General features: G+C 38.7%; 2 protein-coding genes across 4 annotated transcripts in view; one reads left to right on the top strand and one right to left on the bottom strand.

The window, feature by feature from the left end:
• vti1a (vesicle transport through interaction with t-SNAREs 1A) overlaps positions 1 to 8,063 on the bottom strand; it is a 29,370-nt gene extending 21,307 nt beyond the window's left edge. The window contains exons 1-2 of the mRNA XM_038735139.1: positions 7,861 to 8,063; positions 910 to 968 (exon numbers count right to left, since the gene is read on the bottom strand). Of these exons, the coding sequence (XP_038591067.1) occupies positions 910 to 968; positions 7,861 to 7,954 (153 nt within the window). The 5' untranslated portion in view covers positions 7,955 to 8,063. The remainder of the gene's footprint in view (positions 1 to 909; positions 969 to 7,860) is intronic.
• Positions 8,064 to 8,186: 123 nt separating this feature from the next.
• zdhhc6 (zinc finger DHHC-type palmitoyltransferase 6) lies at positions 8,187 to 14,944 on the top strand. 3 transcript variants are annotated; one of them, XM_038735136.1, is made up of 11 exons: positions 8,187 to 8,313; positions 9,120 to 9,662; positions 9,855 to 9,946; positions 10,311 to 10,470; positions 10,613 to 10,771; positions 11,222 to 11,275; positions 11,489 to 11,656; positions 11,906 to 11,947; positions 13,572 to 13,720; positions 13,891 to 13,937; positions 14,026 to 14,944. In XM_038735136.1, the coding sequence occupies exons 2-11, from the start codon at positions 9,396 to 9,398 to the stop codon at positions 14,124 to 14,126; spliced, it is 1,239 nt and encodes a 412-aa protein (XP_038591064.1). In that variant the 5' UTR covers positions 8,187 to 8,313; positions 9,120 to 9,395; the 3' UTR covers positions 14,127 to 14,944. The 3 variants fall into 3 exon arrangements, with proteins under 3 accessions (XP_038591064.1, XP_038591066.1, XP_038591065.1); XM_038735138.1 differs by having other exon boundaries at positions 14,029 to 14,944; XM_038735137.1 differs by having other exon boundaries at positions 13,575 to 13,720.
• The last annotated feature ends 1,615 nt before the right edge of the window (positions 14,945 to 16,559 follow it).

Consider the following 16,559-nt stretch of genomic DNA (forward strand, 5'->3'; position numbering starts at 1 on the left):
TTAATCAAGTTAAATTGACAAGCACTTCAATTTCACAGATAAAAACTAATTTTGAATATGTATTACATTCACAGGTTTAGTGTTCCAGGTAACAAACCTGGTAAAATTTTTGATTAAAATCTATTTTAAAGCGCTCTTGATAAGATTCTAAAAAATCTAGGCTTCTTCATCCTCTAATGATCATATTTCTCTTACCATCAACGCATTTCTGTAAATGCCATATTGTAAAGTCTCAAAAACAGCTACTTATCAGTGACAAAAAGCTGTTCAAGACAGAAACTGTGACAACTCTGAAAATATGAAACTTTGTGAAATGAGAAACTTCAGCTGCATTAACTTTAATGTGTTCCAATGTTGATTGTAAAAAGAAAAAGTCTCCTGCTCACGTCACTCAGCTGTGATAAAAAGTTGCGACAGAGGAAGGCTGTTCTGTAAATAAATACACAATCAAATATGAGGGCCCCTTCATTGCAGAGACACGCACAGGCCCAACAATGTCACAGCGAATGAAGTAAAAGTACATTTGATGCATGGCTAGACAGGTCTCAGCGTGGTGGATTTGGAGGTAACTAATCACTGTGACATAACAAGACAACTGCAACAACAATTTGTCTCTGTCAGGTGACTTTGCTCGTTTTTAAACAGGCAACATGAAGACTCCCACCTCAAGATAATGGCTTGAAATGTGTCATAGGGGTGTCACTTAAAAGCAGATTACTGGAAAGTAATCGTGTGAGGAGGAAGCCTCCTTTCTGCCATGTGAAGCGTGTGCGTGTCTGCATGTCATGTCACCAAAAGGATAATACAGGTGCCGTTGTCTGGTGGCAGGGAAAATGGTCCCCTCCCTCTTTGCACAAATTCATTATTTAGAAAATGGGAAGAGGAGAAAATTACTGATCAAAGACATACCAACTCTCTGACTTCTTCAAGCTGTTTGTCGACATTTAGAACCAGCTGTGTCTTCTCCTCTGAAAGGGAAAAAAACAGCAACATATTGATCAGCCGACAGAGGAACAGCGCTTCATGACAACAACCTAACTCCCCCGCAACGGGGGAAGAGAGGGGGAGAGAGAAAGAAAGAGACTGGGAGAAAACAACACACGAGGACACATTTGAAGATATATTTACACATTCTCTCTACACGACGAGCCAACATTTGATGTCTCTTAGTTATTGGCGTCTATGAGGCCTTTGTTGGTTTCTGTTGAGGAGCAGTGAGACACCTTGTGCCAACTCAAAGGGAAGGGAGGTGTCAGCTTTGCTCACTTGCCAGAAGTATGAGTCCCACTCAGAATGACTAACGCGCCGCTCTACACCTCACCCCGTGGCTGCTCTTCCACATTACCCATTGAAACTCATTATGACTTGCGAGAGTTCCAAAGAAGCATGTAAACTACTGTACATCTCATCGTTATCCAAGGCAGCAACAATACCACATGATTTCTGTACATATAAGGACTGGCCTCTGTTCTGATATTAGCTCTTTGCCATGGAAGTGAACCACATGACATGTAGAGGTCTGGTCTGGTACTTTAGCAATCAAGCATCATTAACGCAACATATTTTATTGGGGATTGTTAACATGAACAAAGACTCAGATCTCCCAAATTCATACTTTTTAATAATTCTAAACAATTTTATATACTACACAGCAATCGGCACAATGAACTGATTTAGCATCTTGTATTATTGCTAGGCGATATGGCCAAAAATGTTTTTATTATTAATATCACTCAATCTCAATAATTATCACAATAAATGTCCAATCATTATTTCTTTCAAGTTCAAAGGCTGAGTGAAAGCTGAAGAAACCAGATGGTTCGTTAAAGGTTAATGGTTCTTTAAAGTCAGAACATGACAAACAATTGCCAAACAGTAGATCACTTAACAAAGCTGATGTAGAACATTCCAAAGCATTATGATAATATCTTGTTCAGCAAATACGCATGAGTTAAAATTAAGTAAAATCTCTTTCTCAGTCTATTTTAAAACAAATATCTTTATAGAAAAATTAAGTGCTAATTTGTTGTGATTCAAATTAATTAAATTATACATTTATTGAACATGGGTGGCACAGTGGTGCCTTCACAGCAAGAAGGTTGTGGGTTCAAACCCCAGTTTCCCCGGCCTTTCTGTGTGGAGTTTACATGTTCTCCCCGTGTCTGTGTGGGTTCTCTCCAGGTGCTCCGGCTTCCTCCCACCATCCAAAGACATGCAGGCTAGGTTGATTGGTGACCCTAAAAGTGTCCTTAGGTGTGAGTGTGAGCGTGAGTGGTTGTTCGTCTATGTGTGGCCCTGCGATGGACTGGCGACCTGTCCAGGGTGTACCCCGCCTTGCACCCAATGTCAGCTGGGGTTGGCTCCAGCACCCATGCGACCCTGTACGCAGGATAAGTGGTTGACGATGGATGGATTTATTGAACATTTGTTATATTGTTGAGGAAAATTATATTGCAATAATTATCAGTATTTTTTACTGGCCATCCCTAGCTTGTATACCAAAAAAATTCAACATACTTTAACATGTAACACAAGTAACTGTATTTATATTATACTGTATACTGTGTGGTTGAAGTGTACAACATTGTGTCATTTGTGAATACATACTAAAAACCTTTTTTAGACCTAGTATGTAATATGGATTTGGGAAATGCAAACTGTGACAGCGAACCAACAGGCACAATATCAGGACCATCAAACCAAAGCAGCTAAGTGGAATTCAGACATTATGTATTTTATTATTTACACTTGTGCTTTTTCTACTGTGACATGTCAAAATGTCTTTTGTAAAAGAGGCCTTTAGGGCTTCTCGGTTCTGAGTCCTCCTGCCAAGAAAAAATATTTGCATTATTTATACCTACATTTTACTTTGAGTCATGGACCAAGGTTCTCTAGTCACTACTTTCACGCTAAATCATCACAACTTATTTCAGTTGTTAGTCAGCCTTTTCCATAAATAGTATAGATGGAGGCCTTAATTTCTCCTCTGAGCCCTTTTTGAAAGCGTCATGAAGTCTGGCAAACCGAAACAAAACATTGTTTTAAGCATACCTAAGATAAATGATGATCAGCATAAAAAGGGAAATACAGAAAGAACTTAACATCTTTGAGAAGACAGACAATCTTAGTAAATCGTTTTTTTGTTTATTTTTGAGAAGATTACACTGTATATAGTCAGAAAAGAGGTGATCCAAGACAGAGTAGGGCCAATCTCAGTTTTCTCTCTCAAAAACAAAGCCACTCAGAAAATCTTAACAGTGATCAATTCAAATATTTCTCTTTTAAATTAATATTATTTGAGATAAATTCTTAAAAGTAATCATTTATATTGAAAATACTTTTTATGAAATAAGAATCATGAGTAGCAGCTTTAACGGGATAAATAATCAACGGCATTTTAAATAATTGAAATGCAAAGTCAACAAAACTTCAAGCTCCAAAGCAAATCACAAGGCTATCAGTTGTGGGATTGCAATATCGTAAAAAAAAAGTTAAGCCAAGGTCTTCATTTCTCTGGCACTGTGGGCCAACATTACCTTTTGCCAGTCCTCAAATTCATTTTTAAAACCTGTGTCCAACCTCCGACCTACACAGTAAACAGCCAGAGGCGATTCACTGAAAGGTGAGATGGTGCTTTCTTGCTCAAACTCGGGCCCAAGCTGGAGGGCTGTGAAATATGTATGGATATTTACAAAGACTACAGTCTGCTGACGGACGGATGAGGAGTTTTGTACACAGTAGCGAGGCAAATAAAGAAGTAGAACTTGGCAAAAAAAAATGTTTTGCTTGAAACAATGTCCCATATTTGAGTTTGAGCAATGATTGACAGGCAATCTCTTGCCATTAACATTCAAAAGGTGGAGAAGGGGAAAAAATGACATTTATGTTTCATGGAACAAGGCCTAACATTGCATTGTATTCTTATTCAAATATTCCTTGAATCTTAGGTTTTGGGGGGATGGTAACAAATAAATACATAAACACACATTCATTTGATTGTTACATGAATGACAGTCAAGGACATTTTTTCCTCATACACCCTGGCCATTATCAGCAGTTGTGCACATGTGAAATAAAGAGATACAACAACAGCAATGACAAAAGCCCTTTGTCTGGAGATATATTAATGTATTAAATAGAGGGCTGTCAAACCACGGACAAAATTCAGCCACTTCAGGAGGAAGAACCAGAGGGATTTAAGAAAGGAAAGACGAAAAGCCTTAATGAGAACGAAGGGAATTGAAATTCAACTGTAAACTATTCTGTTGGTGGCAGAAGACATTGAACAACTACTTATGGTTGTAATGTGTTTCCTGGCTTTGTACATATTCATATGGGCTTACTCTGACACAGTCAACAGATGGCGAGAGGAAGCAATGTGGAATTAAACCGTGGAATGGGCTGCCATGAATGCCAATTCCAAAACAGAAAATATTCAGTCAAGCTAGGTTTTGTAAGAGTGCTGTTACCAATGAGCAGGACTGAGTCCAGAGAAGGAGATAAAAGAACATGTTGGATGCAGTTTTTCAGCAGTCAAACTGAAAACAAACTACTAGCAGTGGACAATACAATTAAGCCAGCACCACCACATTTACAGCAGTTCGTATCCTTTTCATTTATTTTATGTTTTGTGCAGTTGACATTACTCCCCAAACATGCAATATTACTTCACACTGAAAAATACCAGTGGAATTTAAAAAGTAAAAAGTAGCTGTTAAAAAACAGATATGATAAAGATATTTCTGCTGTGTGATAGATTGAAGCTTATAATACTAGGGTCCTACTGCAACCTGTGAGTATAGCAGCACCACATGAGCGTATGATCTATTTCAACATCTGTAACCTGTGTACAAAAGGCTGTGCCTGTTGCCACCCATTTTTAAATCTGCTTGAAATTGCAGACATGGTTATGCCATTGAGCCTATTTATTATTAACGTACTGAGCCTCAGAGTGTGTGCTTTGGTCAAAGCGTGTCCTAACAAATTTACATTAACCATTTGACAAATAAAGGAACTCTGAGTGGGACTCACAACCTGCCATCAGGATACAAGTTCAAATCAACTTGATCATCTCTGCTTCATGCCATACCCTATTTTTTGTCTTAAACCATACCAAAGAAAACATTGTCCAAGTTACTATGCATGATATCATGTTCAGTTAGTTTGACATAGCTAACAGCACTAAACACTACAATACCGTGAAAGTGAAATAATTTAATAATGACGAATAATGTTTCTGAGCCTTTGATAGAATACAAGGAGAATACAAGAAAAAAATAGTTCAAGCAAATTCAAATTCATTCAAATACTGAGTTGACTGAATGGGTACTTCCATTTGAACACCTGAATGGTAATTTGGTAATGTAGTTCATCCATCCAATTTTCTACCCATTTTCTATAAGCACTTATTCAATGTCAGTTATAGGGGTTTCAACCTATTCTAGCATTTCTGAGCAGAAGGCTGTGTACTGCAATAATAACACACAGACAGGCTCATTCAGACCTACAGTGCATGGCGAAAGTATTCGGCCCCCTTGAACTTTGACCTTTTGCCACATTTCAGGCTTCAAACATAAAGATATAAAACTGTAATTTTTTGTGAAGAATCAACAACAAGTGGGACACAATTATGAAGTGGAACGAAACTTATTGGATATTTCAAACCTTTTTAACAAATAAAAAACTGAAAAATTGGGCGTGCAAAATTATTCAGCCTCTTTACTTTCAGTGCAGCAAACTCTCTCCAGAAGTTCAGTGAGGATCTCTGAATGATCCAATGTTGACCTAAATGACTAATGATGATAAATAGAATCCATCTGTGTGAAATCAAGTCTCCGTATAAATGCACCTGCTCTGTGATAGTCTCAGAGGTCCGTTTAAAGCGCAGAGAGCATCATGAAGAACAAGGAACACGCCAGGCAGGTCCGAGATACTGTTGTGGAGAATTTTAAAGCCGGATTTGGATACAAAAAGATTTCCCAAGCTTTAAACATCCCAAGGAGCACTGTGCAAGCGATAATATTGAAATGGAAGGAGTATCAGACCACTGCAAATCTACGAAGACCCGGCCATCCCTCTAAACTTTCAGCTCATACAAGGAGAAGACTGATCAGAGATGCAGCCAAGAGGCCCATGATCACTCTGGATGAACTGCAGAGATCTACAGCTGAGGTGAGAGACTCTGTCCATAGGACATCAATCAGTCGGATACTGCACAAATCTGGCCTTTATGGAAGAGTGACAAGAAGAAAGCCATTTCTTAAAGATATCCATAAAAAGTCTTGTTTAAAGTTTGCCACAAGCCACCTGGGAGACACACCAAACATGTGGAAGAAGGTGCTCTGGTCAGATGAAACCAAAATCTAACTTTTTGGCAACAATGCAAAATGTTATGTTTGGCGTAAAAGCAACACAGCTCATCACCCTGAACACACCATCCCCACTGTCAAACATGGTGGTGGCAGCATCATGGTTTGGGCCTGCTTTTCTTCAGCAGGGACAGGGAAGATGGTTAAAATTGATGGGAAGATGGATGGAGCCAAATGCAGGACCATTCTGGAAGAAAACCTGATGGAGTCTGCAAAAGACCTGAGACTGGGATGGAGATTTGTCTTCCAACAAGACAATGATCCAAAACATAAAGCAAAATCTACACTGGAATGGTTCACAAATAAACATATCCAGGTGTTAGAATGGCCAAGTCAAAGTCCAGACCTGAATCTGTGGAAAGAACTGAAAACTGCTGTTCACAAACGCTCTCCATCCAACCTCACTGAGCTCGAGCTGTTTTGCAAGGAGGAATGGGAAAAAATTTCAGTCTCTCGATGTGCAAAACTGATAGAGACGTACCCCAAGCGACTTACAGCTGTAATCGCAGCAAAAGGTGGCGCTACAAAGTATAAACTTAAGGGGGCTGAATAATTTTGCACGCCCAATTTTTCAGTTTTTTATTTGTTAAAAAGGTTTGAAATATCCAATAAATTTCGTTCCACTTCATTGTTGTTAGTTCTTCACAAAAAATTACAGTTTTATATCTTTATGTTTGAAGCCTGAAATGTGGCAAAAGGTCAAAGTTCAAGGGGGCCGAACACTTTCGCCATGCACTGTATGGACAATTTATCATGAACAGTTAACCTGACCTACAGGTCTCTGCGGTGTGGAAGGAAACCACATGTCCGATACACACAAGTTTGACCTCTTGTTGTAAGATGACAGCGCTTCCTATCCTATATTTGATCATGTTTCAATTTAGTGCAGGAAACACAGAAAGCTACTGTGTTGTCATTGTGAGTCCAAAACCCAGTTTCCCAGCAACTTCCATTCATGAAAAGATGTGTTTTCATCATCAAAAACACATATGGGAAGAAGCTATGTTTGGTGTGCCACAAGAAACCCATTCATCTACATGATATCAAATAATTTTTACCCACTATAATAAAAGTGACTAACGTTAAATGACTCTGTTCTGACTTTTTTTTTTATGATACCACCATTAACAGAGGTAGTAGTCTAGGAAAGCACACATACGTTAACTACTGGGAAACATAAAATGTTATTTGCCACTAAGCTCAGCGTTAACGTTACACATTTTTACACTGGCTGAGTCCATTAGAGACAAACCAACCTATAAAACCAGCTAGCAACACGTGATGTATCGTTTTACATTAGAGGCAAGAACACACTCAAACTGTGCTTTAGTGCGATAAATCATTTACCAGAAGATACTATGGCAAATTGATGAATTAGCAAGCGCTGTAGGCTACATCAGCTACCGTTAGCTAGCCTTCTCAGCTGACTACCAGCTAACTGGTAGCTAGCAGCTTCAGCTCAGCGATTCCAGCTAAAACATTTAACTCTTACCTCCACTTAGTTTGGGAATTCTGCCGATTTTGTTAGTTACTTCTGCTGTAATGGTCCCAAAGTCCTGCTCGTAAGCTTCAAAGTCTGAAGACATTTTGACGTTTTAGTTTAAAACAGGTGGCTTTGACAGATAGTTCAGAATAATAAAAACAAGGCTTGAAAGGTTTCACTTCCTTGAGTCACAGTATAATGTTCTCGGCAGGGAACTAGACTTTTTATTTTCCTTGTGAAAATGGTTCAACTAGTTAATGGAAAATATCAGTCGCGTTTATTTTTGCGGAATGTGAATAAATAAAAATGTTTTGCAGTTCTGTGATGGTTGAGTAATACATTACTTAGATTTAAGAGTGTCCGCAAGGGGGTGAGGGTTATAGTTCCTGAAACACCATGAGAAAGGTTCCCCTCTGTAAGTTATATAGAAGAAACTGAAGAAAAAACCAAGGAAGTGGCCAGGTTGGTATTTTTAAAGTGACAGTTTTTTTCTCCCCTCATAAAAACGGTGCATATACATGTACCAGTAAGCATTCGTTATATCTTTAAGATGCATAATGATCCGTGTTTCCTCTTTGCAGCTTGTGACCGTTGTTCAATACGTTTGTCAAGCTGGCGAACAAGCTAGCTAACTGCTGGAACGTTAGCTCCGGTGCTAACCCGAATTAAACATGTTGTATTCTTTTTTTCTTTTCTTTTTTTTTTACCATAATGATCTCGGTTGACTGGCTTGTATACAGTGGACAGTGCTTTCACTTGCATATGAGTTAACGCTACAGTGCAATATTTTTTCTTGATGCGAATTAGCTTGCTCGGTAACAAGAGCTAATTAGTTAGGTCGCTGTAGAGCAAATGAATGGATGTACGTTTAGTATGCTTGCTTTAATGCTAACGTTAGTTGCTAATACGTTATTTGTTAGATTTAGTTATTTCTGAAAGTTCCTGCAATATTGCAGTATGGCAGTAATGACCAAGGTGTGAAAGCTAACAGTACAAATAAGAGTGGAAGTAATATATATAATAATATAACGTTAGCAGACATTCTGATATTATGATAACGTGGTCACTACATGTAGTTAGTGTGTAGACGATGTACACGCACAAGGCTCAAGTTCAGTATGGTCTATCTTTAAAATTTAGATTTGTTGGTTTTGAGTAAAAAGAACACAGAATTACAACTGTGTGACTGTTGACACAGCAGTAGCTATTTAAAACACGTCACAGCACTTGTTTTATTGCTGTGGAATTTTTCTGTCTCTTTTTCTTAGATGGAGAATTTGAGTCTGTCACAAGGATAGTGCGCTCCGAAGATTGGCAGGAGAGGATGCTGCTCTTTGCCAGGGCAAGGAACAATGGGAGACAGAGAGCCCCAGTGACCCAAGACCAGGCCAGTTGCTGGGTACTAAAAAGACGAGAAAAAATATGTGCATCATCTGCACCACTGACTTTGCAAGATAGCAGAGGGAAAAAGTAACACATTGAAGCTTGAATAGTACATTTCAGGAACTCAGCCAAAATATTAGTACTAACCTTGTGGCGAAAAGATGAACTTCCTGTCAACCTTTGTGACATTTGAGAACCTCCATGAGGTTCGGAGATTGTGCCACTGGGGTCCAGTCATAGCTCTGTCTGTCATTGCTATGTGCTCCACCATGGCAATTCTGGACTCCATTATCTGGTACTGGCCGTTAAACACTACGGGAGGCAGCATTAACTTCATCATGCTCATCAACTGGACTGTCCTCATCCTCTACAACTACTTCAATGCAATGTTTGTTGGACCTGGATACATCCCTCTTGGCTGGAAACCAGTAAGGATCCTTAGTTAGGATAAAGGCTTATGCCATTTGTCACTGGTGTTAGTTCATGTAGATAGTGAATAGTGTAAAAAAACGGGTTGGGGCCATGTCTGCAAAATTACCACATCAGAATGTAATGTAGAGTGAAACCATTGATTCATAGGAAAGATGTTACATTTGACTTATTTGTTTGTCCCGAAACAGGAGAATCAACAGGAAACCCAGTACCTACAGTACTGCAGAGTCTGCCAAGGGTACAAGGCCCCCAGATCCCACCATTGTCGCAAGTGTAACAGGTAGCTACATTTATTACATAAGTAAGAGTAGGTCTTCTCTCACATGTATGAGATGGACTTGTGACACAAAGAGAATAAAAAAGCACAGAGACAGAGCTATTATAGCTATGAAGTTTCCAACAAACAAAACTAGAGCTGGCTTGTGCATTTACATGGCTTATTCATGTTATTTCTGCCCATGCGGTGCTGTAAGATCTCTGTGTAGCCTTTAAAGTGCTGCACCGAGATGCACAGAGACATGACGTTAACCTATTTTTTAAGAAAAAGATGCAGTGATTGCTGATGAACTTGTGACTCTATGTCCTCCAAAACAACCAGTCAGTTCCCCCAGCACTCTTCTCCTCCTCTGCCTCCCCTCCCCCAGGTGCGTGATGAAGATGGACCACCACTGCCCCTGGATCAACAACTGCTGCGGCCACCTGAACCACGCCTACTTCACCAGCTTCCTGTTGCTGGCTCCACTGGGCTGCTCACACGCTGCCATCATCTTCATCATGACCATGTACACGCAGCTGTATGAGAGGGTCAGTAGTCTCCTTAACCTACTACACTATGCTTTTGACAGCCTATTATAACCACAGCTTTCTCCAGGCAGAGTTGTCTCATTCAATTTATTATTTTATACTGATTTTAACACACATGTTTTCGTCTTTCTCCTCACTGCAGATATCATTTGGGTGGAGCACTGTGAAGATTGACATGAGTGCTGTGCGTCAATTCCAGCCTCTTATGCCCTTTAGTGTGCCCGCCTTTGCTGCCACACTCTTTGCCTTAGGCTTAGCACTGGGCACCACTATTGCCGTTGGAATGCTTTTCTTTATACAGGTGACGTTTTCATAGGGGTTTACAATTTACACAAGCAGTTGGCTATGAAATGTGATATTTAACATGATCATTTTACCATTTACCTTTTGCAGAACCAAAGCCTTACTGCCTTTCATAATTCCCATACCTCATTTACAAATATTTAAAATTGATGGATCACGTGTGAAAATGCAGCATTGTTGCACAAATGCACAGCTTATCCCTATTCATTCTGATTTACTTTCAAACACAGACGCAGTGTCAGACACAAACAGTTTGAAATTATAGCTATCCCAACCAAATGCTTACAGAGATTGCTTACAAAAATTGATGGCTGGCTTAGCAGGACATTTAAATCTCTGACAATAAACAGTCACAGCACATATTCAGGGGAAATAAGTGATGCAATAATAATCATAATTCAACAAAATATAAATGGACTGATATATTAAAATAGTCTGTCCTTTTCAGATGAAAGTCATCCTTCGAAATAAGACCTCGATCGAGTCCTGGATCGAGGAAAAGGTCGGAATGTCTCTTTGATGTCCTGTGACTTTGTTTTATGATTACATTTTGTGATGTTGTGTAATTTAAGATGGATTATTTTGTGCATTTTTATTGTTTGATCTACAAATGATATTGTAGGATGTCAAAGTGCTTTTTTAGTCACAAAATTTTGAAAGATTTATAATTTACAATGTATTTTCAACATTCTACTTCTCGTGTCTTTTCCACTAGGCCAAAGACAGAATACAGCACTACCAAACAGGGGAGGAGTTCATCTTCCCGTACGACCTCGGCACCCGCTGGCTGAACTTCAAGCAAGTCTTCACGTGGTCAGGAACGCCCAAGGGTGATGGCCTTGAATGGCCAGTCCATCCCAAGTGTCACCAGCACACCTTAACTGTAGGTTCAGTATGTTTGTTGAGTTGGGTAATGCGTGCAGTGTTGTTTTTGATTTGTCTGTTACTGCTCTTATGCGCACTGTGAAATGTCATTGTATGTCAAATGATAAATTATCTTTATTTGTAGAATGTATAAAAGCAGTTTAAGCAGTAAGTATTGTAATGGGTCCTCTTGATACATTTCCTGTACAAGAGTATGATAAAAGTTAGATTGTTCAGCAAAAGTGACTTTAATTGTCTTGTTTAACAGATTGAGCAACTGAAGCAGAAAGCTGATAAACGAGTGAGAAGTGTAAGTACCTGCCAAATCCATATTGTGACATCTATGTAGAATTTATTTATTTATTTACACAGAAAGACTCACAAGGATTGGTGTGACTTAAAAGAAAGGTTTGTGAGGTTGAATAAATTGTACGTCATACATTTACCAATACTTCCCAAATGTAGTACTTACTAAAAATTGTTGTAACTCTGCAATTGCAAATAAAGCAGTTTTTAGTAAATCAAAAATGTCACAGCGGCTTTTCATCGCAGCTTAGTGTATATTATCTATTAACAAGACAGATGTGCATATTAGCTGGCTCCAATGTTAAAAATTGTACTAGTATCTAGGCAGGAAACTTAGTTCAATTTGTCCGTCAGATGTGAGTCGCATCATAAATTGAACTACATCCCATAGTTCACTAATGGGTCTGGCTTCTATCTGATCGTTGCTTATTCAATTGACAGTGAATGTCACTAAACTAAAATCTTGCAGCGAAGACGATTTTTTACCACACCTGCCTTGATAATAGAATAACAAACATTAAGACGAAAGAAAGACCTTGTCACTATATTGACCTTATGCTGCCCATAAGGTCATAAAGCCTGACAACCCCGCATCCACCAGAGATATCAGATTAAAATAGACTATTTTTAGCGCATTCAGTAGCGCGATATATTTCAATTTCTAGTAGGTTATTTCTTATTTCACCATTTTAATTCTACTTAATTCTCCACCTTTTTTGAGTGGTTACTCACTACTTGAATCTACTACCTTTCCCTTCAGTTTTCTTTTCCCCACAGGCACACACCTACACCTCTGGTCTCTTTCAGCAAACACAACGGCTTTCCCTGCCTCTTTCTGTTTCTCTCTGCCTGCATGTGTCTACTCTCTTGAGTTTCTCCGACAGCAGTACGGTTTATAAAGTCGCAGAAAAACACAGAACTTTTTTTTCATCTGCGATATTGTTTTTACAGCAGCAGGTGTGCCACATGTGGAGGAGGCTTGTTAATGACGTAGCCTATCGAAATGATCAAAACTAACGAGGTAGTGAATGACATTTGTAGTGATGTGTTCACTTTTGTAAAATACCAGATCATCTGTCTCTGTGTTTCTTTGCAAAATACTTAAATGGGTCACCTAATGTACCTAGGCGGCTCGTACAAGGAAAGTCTATATGTGGGAAACACTGTATATTAGTGACACATGAATACCAACACATTCAGTGTCGCCCTGACTATTAGCAGTACAATGACCCAGCTAATCCCAGAGGTTGATGTTTGTCAGACTGCTGTGGGAGAAAGTCTCTTATTTTTTTCCAGCTCTCTCAGTCCTTCATACTCTACATTGTAAAATGACACTGGTCAGATATTTGCTATAATGTCAGGCGGAAGGTGGTCAGAAGCAGCAGATGCAGCAGCACAATCCCACGTCCAGTATGTCCAGTGTAGACGCATAATGTCAATAGAAACAACAAAACATGTTAACAGTAGCTATTGACTCTATTTTAATTTTAAAATTCTGTTATGCAATGCAGAATGTCAGAAGCTTAAATGCATTAAGACTGAGGACCATCACTTTAAAAACAACTTGTCTGAATTTAGGTTGTGGTCAGAACAGTAGAATAACCAGATATGTTGTATGCCTCGGCCAGCAGGTCCAGTATCGGGCAGTGGAGGACTATAATGGAGCATGCTGCCCTCTGAGCAAAGGTGTCCAAACCTTTTTCAGGACCCCCTGCACCGAGGAGCCCAGGATCCCCCTCAGCAAGGGGGACACCATCCTAGCCACTCGTGGCACCAAGTGAGTTTATACAGGCCAAATGAAAACAACATTCTTCATGGTATCTTGTCTAAAAGTCTACATGGCTAAGAATCCAATCAAGGTTTATTTTGAATCTTTGAGTAAGGATCAAAACTGCATTGTTTTAATCCATGTGAATTCTCCTAATTAATGGGTTTTTTTCTCATTAGATGGTGGATGTATGGAGACAAAGCTTTGAACGAGGAGCAAATGAGAGGTGATGCCTTTGCTGTGGTTTGAATTAAATTTTTAAATTTACTGTAACAAAGGTTGCAACAGTGTCCTGTCTTTCTGTTGGGTTTCAGCAGGAGAGCGTGTAAGGGGATGGTTTCCAAGGCGATGTGTGGAGAAGTGCCATTATGACGCAGCTGCCAGTGATTGCACCAGCGACAAGAAAGTAAAATAATATATTTGAACAGGCTTTTTGTAGAGCAGGGGAGTTAAACTGAACAAAAGGTGTCTGTGTTTATAAACTTAGATCCACTGAAGATGTCATGCCTGATGCTGCAGGCTCACCATCAAGAATTTCATACTACAAAATTCTCACATGTTTCAATACCAACTTGAATTTTTTAAAGGTAACATAGTCCTCTAAGTCTTACTGAGCACCTTGTGCGGCTGGATGTAAATATCGAGTTCATGAGAGGGGCTGGATCGATGGGTTCTGTTTGACTCCTCTGACCAAAAGTGAAACCCAGCAAGAGTCTTAATTCCCAAGAATTGCCACCAGGCTTTAATGTGGCTTCATTGTGATTACATGACTTTTTACTTGAATCTGTTGTTTTTACTTGTGTTGATGTCCTTTTTTGCTAATTATGCAATGCCTCTGTCCAGCTAACCCCGGGGCTTCGTCATGCAACTCTTTCTACAGTATGGAGATAACACTTAATTTCTTTTTATTATTTTTGTAAAAACAAATTGTTGGCCTCAAAGTATAAATTCAAAAATAAAAAAAATCTACCGCAGGAGTCGTTGTTTGCTTCTGTCTTTGTGTTTCAAAATTTGTTATACACATTCTTTTCTTAAGTGCCTTGAGCTCAATGTAAAACTTTAGTGTAACACAAATCTATCCCAAACTAATTTTGATGTAATGTTCTTACATTTTCAGGTTTACACTGACTGGCACTATATGCAACAAAAGTACAAGGAGGATTTACCATAAAGCATGTTAGGACTTGTTGAAAACTCACTAATCACAAACATTTTTTGAAACCAAAGGCTTTGCTTCTGAACAACACGTCTTTATGAGTCACGCTTTTAGAGTATCATCTTTGACATCGCTTTTTAAAGGCTCCGCACACCCAGGCTCGTGTTTTTAAATAACCTCACTGATTGGACCTCATCTGCTCAGGTTGGAGTCAGGCAGAGCTATGATGGTTGTTGAGGTCATCAAGCTTAACATGAGAATAAATAGTGATGCTAAAAGTGTAAGCTGTCCCACCATTACCAAGCGATCCAATCAGGCAAATGAGTGAAAACACCTGTGTGAGTGTGGGCCCTTTAAAATACACTTTTTAACACCAGGCTTTTAGTTATTTATTTTATTTTATTCTTCTGTAATTGTGTTAACTGTTTCGTTTGTCTCTGTATTATTTAACGTATCCTATAGAATTAACACTTCACTTATTGGTTTATATAATGACAGTTTAAAATGTCATTGTTGAAGTGCTTTTTCTTTTGTATCAACCTGTCAACTGCAAATACACTAAATAAAGATATACTAGGAAAAGCTGTTGGAGAAATACTTTATTGGTATGAATGTAAAGTACTTTCTTATTTTCTCTTAATGGCACTTTCTGCTTCTACCCTACTACATTTCAGAAGGAAATATTGTACATTTTTCTGATAAAAGCTGATGCTTTTATCCAAAGCAACTTACAATTGCTATACATGTCAGAGGTTGCACGCCTCTAGAACAACTAGGGGTTAAGTGTCTTGCTCAGGGACACATTGGTAGATGGGTCACAGTAGGGAATTGAACCCAGGTCTCTCACACCCCAGGTATGTGTCTTATCCATTGCGCCATCACCAGTTCAGTGGCTAAGTTACAAAATAAGACTTTTTCAATACAAAACAAATGAAGAGTTTACAAAATATGATGTTTTGTTACAAATGTAACCACCTGATAGTGTATACAAATTGATACAAATATAGTTGAAATAATTAGTGGATTATTCAATTTTAAATTGACAGAAACTGTATTGGCAACTATATTAATCATCGTCATTTTTCAGCTGCCAGGATTTGCTCATTTTAAAAATTAAAATGTATTTTTAATAATTTTGAGGTTTGGACTGTAGGTTGTAGCATTATGAAGGTGTCATGGGGAATGTGAATTTGTTCTTTACCACAACCAACTGCAACAGTAAAAGCCTGCTTTTACATTAGTCAATGAATAATAATGTAATGATATACAGTATAATATAAAATATATTATAGCCTATATATAATCAGTCACAGTGGCCAGTGTTAAGGATGACAAGTAGGCTATTTACACATCACTTCATAAAATATGTTTAGATTTTATCCTGATTTGTACTGCTGCGGTTGCAATGAAGTTCTGAACACAACAGGATTACGGTCAGACAGCGAGCCCTGCAGCCTCTGTGATTTTAAAGAGGAGATCTTAATTAACGGAATAGTTTCTTAGATGTACCCCATCTGTCGTCGATAATTGATTTCTCCTAAGTGCTTTCACATATTTAGATAGATTATTTTACGTGTCCAAAAAATAGGGAGCCAGGGTGGGGGTTAATAAACCGAGAAAGAAAATCCTAAATGAGTGTGAAATTTAGCCTACAGGAAGAAAAATTGGAAATTCCCTGATATTAATGTCACA

Source organism: Micropterus salmoides, unplaced genomic scaffold, assembly GCF_014851395.1.
Source record: "Micropterus salmoides isolate LMB-PRFRI ecotype aquatic unplaced genomic scaffold, ASM1485139v1 Ms_hic_scaffold_21, whole genome shotgun sequence".
Lineage (NCBI taxonomy): Eukaryota > Metazoa > Chordata > Actinopteri > Centrarchiformes > Centrarchidae > Micropterus > Micropterus salmoides.